This window comes from Lucilia cuprina, chromosome 3 (genome assembly GCF_022045245.1).
Source record: "Lucilia cuprina isolate Lc7/37 chromosome 3, ASM2204524v1, whole genome shotgun sequence".
Lineage (NCBI taxonomy): Eukaryota > Metazoa > Arthropoda > Insecta > Diptera > Calliphoridae > Lucilia > Lucilia cuprina.
In genome coordinates, this window is record NC_060951.1 from 5,283,497 (window position 1) to 5,289,076 (window position 5,580).

A 5,580-nucleotide genomic window follows, 5' to 3' on the forward strand; every position below is an offset into this window, starting at 1 on the left:
TAGACTAGACTATAGACTAGACTATAGACTAGACTATAGACTAGACTATAGACTAGACTATAGACTAGACTATAGACTAGACTATAGACTAGACTAAACTATAGACTAAACTTTAGACTAGCCTATAGACTAGGCTATAGAATAGACTGTACACTAGACTATAGATTAGACTAAGGAGTAGACTATAGACTAGACTATTCACTAAACTTAAGACTAGACTGTAGTCTACACTATAGTGTACTCTATAGTCTACACGATAGTCTACACGATTAAAAAGATTTTTTTATCTTTCACCTACCACATCATCCAAAAACTTGAAATCCTCATAGAAAGCCCACTTATTCTCCAATTTATCATAGTTCTCCTGCTCCGTTATTAGTTTCTTATAGTATTTAGCATAATCTGTCAACTTCCGATGTAAAGTACGCCAAGAGAACTGTTTACCTACTGCCGCGCTGAATTCTTTAGTAAGTTGACACCAGGCCTGACGTCTTAGATTGCGTGAATTATAATCCAAATGATTAGGATTCCAAATTTGTGGATATTTACGATATAAAGCAATCATTTTATGGATTTCCAGATCGGGCAGCGGCAGGGTGGATATATCACCTGAGGAGTACAATTCGTTATCAGAATCGTTTGAGTTAGGATTGAGAATTTCATAAGGCGGTGAGTTTAACTTGAGATCGAGAGAAAAATCATCACATTGAACATTAACCACAAGCGGAGCGGGTGAGGAGGACTAAAAATCGAGGGAGATTAATTGTTGGAGAAATATTTAAATTATTTACAAAGAAATTTACAGTTAAATACTTACAGTTTCTGTGGAATCTAGCGGTGTTTCCTGAGATCCTGATAACTTTTCTTTAGAATTTGTTATTGTACTGGAAACCTCAAAAGATTGTTCCATTTCCTTCAGGGTTTCATTGAAAACTATTGGAATTTCTTCTTCGAAAATATCAGAGGCCACAGGTTCCTGGATTATAATATTATTATGGCTCGAATTCTCTATTCCAATATCCATAACATCACAAGATAAAGTTTCTTCTATGATAACACTATTTGGACTCAACTCTTCTGAACTGGTAATCGAGTTTATGAACTGTTAAGTTTTTGAAGATAGTATAATGATCATTTAAGTTTTTGGCATAAAATTCTCGTCTAAAACATACCTGGTCCAAAGATTTTTGTGTGAAACTATCGTCATTACTAACATTTTCCATAATTTCCTCCATGAGTTGGTTTTCCAGATGTAAAGAATCTACAAAGGATGCGACGGGAGTGGGTGGAGGAAAAATAATGACTTCCTGAATTATGGGTGCCGTATCCAGGTTTGCACTAGTGACAAGTTCCTCATTAGGTAATGGGCTAGTGGGCAAGGGAGTAAACGTTTGTAAAACTTCTGAAGATATTCCTAGTTCCGAGGGAACAGAAGCGGTTGATTCTTTTGAATTTTCCAATTCTAATATATCGCCAATCTTGTCTTTTCCCTTCTCCTCTTCGTCCTGCTCACTTTCACTGTCCTCCTGCAGTACATCACCATGATTTTCCTCTTCCAAATGCTCACGGAATCGTGACAAATTCGCAAATATTCGACCACATATGCGACACCTAAATGGTTCGATGTGCTGATGCAAAAACTTCATTCTCTCATAATGGCAAAAGTTGGACTCGAAGGGTGTTTGCTCTACTTGAGCATTAAGGTAGCGTATTTTCTCTAAACGAAAACATTTCCTAAGCGAACGTATGCGTTTCTGAACCGCCTTCGAGGATAAGTGTAAACCTGACAATTTCAAGGACTGACTAATGTTCTCATAGGCCTCGGCCCGCTCTTTACTTTCGCGCACTTTATACGAGTTGATATGCCAGAGCAGAGGAAATAGTTGATAAATTTTCAAGATTTTCTCATTTTGTTGCTCCTGCAGTTCACTTCTCTTTTGCAGAGACTCTTGCTGTTCCAGGAATTGCATTTGTTCATAGTGGGGAAATTTGGTAAACTCATCTAGTTCTCCCTCCAAGGCAAGACGTTCTCTCTCCTGTACATATCTTTGACAAAGCGTACCCAAACGTATGCGTACTTCAGCGGTTGTGAATTTACGTTGACAAATAGCATTCCATTGTTGGGTGATCTGTTGCCAGGATTTGCGACAAAGTTCAGGTTCACAGAATTCCGGATGAGCTTCTTCCCATAGACGGGGATGTTCCTGATAGAGTTTGATTAAATCTTCAATATGATGTTTGTTAAGTTGTTCTTTCTTGGATTCATTGAATTCGAAATGTTCTTCCTCGGTTATGGGTGAAGGTAAAGGAGACGGGGATATTGACGAAGAGTTGTCATTATTGGAAGTGTTGTCTGGTGTAATATTAAGGGAAATAAGAGAGCAAGTATCGTTTACATCTATGCCAGTAGGGCTAATTGAAATTGGTCCAGAGTTTTCAGAAATTTCTGTTGCTTTAGTTTTAACATTTTCATTCTTAAAAAATTGGGTTACCAAAGTCTGTTTTATAGTTTTGTTAACTCCTTCCTTTACAGAGTTGTTAGGAGATATCTCTTCTGAAATGTCCGATGTTTCGCTGAAACTTTCTCTTCTTGTTCTCTTGGCAAGCGTATGATCTTCATTTGATGTTTTTAATCTTCTCTTACTTGATCGGCGTCCATGTCTGATGGGGTTTTTAAGCGGTTTTTGAGTTTGTTGTAATGTTTCAAAGGGGCATAAATCTAGCTCCTTATAATTTTGAAATTTTCTCTTAGTTTCTCTAGAACAATCTGTACTACCACTCTCTTCATTGCTCAAATCACTTTCCGCGATCATTGGCTCTTCGTTTAATTTAATTTTGGATTTTCTAGTTCGTGTGCCATTTGCTTCAGGAAATCGCAAAGATTTTGTATAATTTTCAAAGCTCTCTTGAAGTTTAATTACCTTTTTATACAAATCTCTAAATCCTTTCCCCCCTTGTTCCTCTTCGGAAAACTCTCTGGAACAGTTTCTCAAATTTCTTTTGCTCCATCTAGTTTTACAAGATTTTTGTCTAACATTGTGTGTTAAATTATGGTCTTTTCTAAATTTTTGTAAACATCCACTTTCATTTGTTTCTCTGCCAATGGATTTCAACTGTTTCATTTCCTCTCGTTCCTTTTGTCTTGAATTCTCTTGATTTTCTCTAAGTTTTCTCTTGTTTATTATATTATGTTCGTAATTCTCTTGGTTTCTTTCAACTTTTTGTTTCGTTTCTTGTAATTCTTGTACCAATTTCAAATTTTTTCTTAAATTTATTGAAAAATTTCGTATATTTTTAAAATTTTCTTGAGTATTTCGAAAGGAATTGTCGAAAATTTGTAATTTTTTAGAATTTCTACTGTAATTGAGATCATTTGATGTTTCGCTTTCATTTTCACTAGTTTTTGTATCATTTTCACTTGTTAATGTTTCATTTTCACTTTGTTCTGTTTCCTTTTCACTTGTTTCTCTTTCATTTTCTATTAGTTTCTGCGTGTTTCGGAGTTTTCTTATATTTTCTTTGATATTTTTTGATTTTTTTGATATTTCTTTAAAATTTCTTCGAGAGTTTTTAGTTTTTTGCTCAAAATTTCTTATTGTTTCATTTTCACTTGTTTCTGTTTCATTATCTTTTGGTTTTTGTGTTTCTTTGAAATTTCCTTTTAAATCTTTTTGGTTTATTAAATTTTCTTTAAAATTTCTTAAAGATTTTTTAGTTTTTCTAATTGTTTCAAAATTTTCAAAATCACTTGTTTCAATTTCACTTATTTCGGTTTCATTTTCTTTTGATTTCTTTAAATTTTTGCTAATTTCTTTTAGTTGATTTGTTGATTTTTTAGTTTCTATTAAATTTATTTTAAATTTTCTAGTTCTCTTGCAAGATTTTAAAGGTTCATGAAATTTTTGTAAATTTTTCACCAAATTTGTTTCATTTTCACTTGTTTCACTTTCAAATTTTGTTATTTCCCTATCAGTTTCATCTATTTCTTTATCATTCACGTTAAATTCTTGATATTTTTCAGTAATTTGTGCATTTCCCTTTTCACTTATTTCATTTTCACTTAATTCTTCTAAATGTTCTTCAATTTCTTTAATATTCTTTAAAATTTTTCTAGACTTTGTTACTTTCTCAACATTATCATTTTCTTTTAAAACATTTCTTTCACTCTCTCTTATATTTGGTAAATTTCCAAAATCTCTCTCTTTTTCTGCTAATTCATTAGAATGTTCTTTTTGTTTACATTTTCTTTTGTTCAATGTTTTGTTTATATTAAAATTTGACCTTTGCTCCTGCTCACTGTCATTTACAGCTGCTAACACCTCTGCTACCTGTTTGTTTACTTCGTTTAAACATTCTTCTGCGCCATTAAGATCTTCTCTAATCGGTATAGAATCTTCATTAGGGCTATTGTTGTTTTCTTGTGCTATTAATACCTGTTCAAATGGTTCTAGAATTTCTTCATTATTGTTTATTGGATTAACATTTAACACTCTTTCATTTTGTTGTAAATTATCGTCTGACTCAAATAAACAACCACTATCTTCAGTGGTAAATGATAAAGCATGATCATCATTGTGATCTTCATAATAAAAAAATTGATCTTCTTCATTATCATCATCGTCGCCGTCGTCTTTAGTATTGTGAAGATCTTCGTTAGGCTCCTTATCTATTTCGAAATCCTGCTGCCAATCTGTATGCCATATTTCCATGTGTTGTGGAAATTCTGAGAGTGGGCATAAAGGATGATCTTCACAGAGTTTACATATCACCGCATACGATTCACCAGCACATTGCCAAGTCAGAACTTCGCCACATTTTAAGTGATCTATATTATCATTAGGCCTATCATCTATATTATTGTGAATTAGAACACTTTCCATCGTGATTCTTCAAAAAACAAAATCTCTTATTTCAGATTGTTACAAAATTTTCTTTTCTTTTGTAGATCACTGGGTCATGATCGGTACATTTCCTTTCACGTAATGTTTACTAAGTAGTAAAATCTTCTTAAATGTTTAATTTTTCTTTGAAAGACTTCTTATGAAATTGTCTACACTTCTTATTTTTTTGTTGAAATTACCACGATCACTACTCGCACACATACAACTGTATAATAACAAATCTTTGTCTAAATAAATTATGGCTTGATCGTTTTAAGCGTTGATGTTTGGTATCTTTCTGTTAGTGACGTCTTCAGCATGGCGCTCAGTTAACAACTAAAAGGTAAGACAGGTATAATGATCGGTTGGTCAACAAAGACAGGCAGCAGAAAGAGCAGCATTTGCGACAGCGGCAGCAGCTTAAAGAAGTTGAATGAACGCTAAGCGTAGTGTTACTTACTTGAGCGTTTTTTTTAATCATTTGAGAGATTTAAACGCTGATATAAAATAAATCTCTAAAAGAACAGAACTACAACAGAACTAGAACTATAACAGACCTAGAACAGAATTAGATAAGAACTAGAAGAGAACTAGAACAGAACTAGAACTGAACTAGAATAGAACTAGAACAGAACTAGAACAGAACTAGAACAGAACTAGAACAGAACTAGAACAGAACTAGAACAGAACTAGAACAGAA

The 5,580-nt window shown here is 33.4% G+C and overlaps 1 protein-coding gene across 1 annotated transcript; it reads right to left on the bottom strand.

The window, feature by feature from the left end:
* Nucleotides 1–283: 283 nt before the first annotated feature.
* LOC111682287 (variant-silencing SET domain-containing protein-like) lies at nucleotides 284–5,308 on the bottom strand. Its single transcript, XM_046945965.1, has 3 exons — nucleotides 1,173–5,308; nucleotides 818–1,102; nucleotides 284–742 (listed from the first exon to the last, which is right to left on the bottom strand). Exons 1-3 carry the CDS (start codon nucleotides 4,878–4,880, stop codon nucleotides 284–286), a joined length of 4,452 nt encoding a protein of 1,483 aa, XP_046801921.1. The 5' UTR covers nucleotides 4,881–5,308.
* Nucleotides 5,309–5,580: the final 272 nt, after the last annotated feature.

Excerpts from the sequence above, each read along its gene's own strand:
- LOC111682287 (XM_046945965.1), bottom strand. The coding sequence starts at position 4,880 with ATGGAAAGTGTTCTAATTCACAATAATATAGATGATAGGCCTAATGAT. Across the intron at positions 1,103-1,172 it reads CACAAAAATCTTTGGACCAG|TTCATAAACTCGATTACCAG; the intron begins GTATGTTTTAGA and ends AAAACTTAACAG. Across the intron at positions 743-817 it reads CGCTAGATTCCACAGAAACT|TCCTCCTCACCCGCTCCGCT; the intron begins GTAAGTATTTAA and ends CTCGATTTTTAG.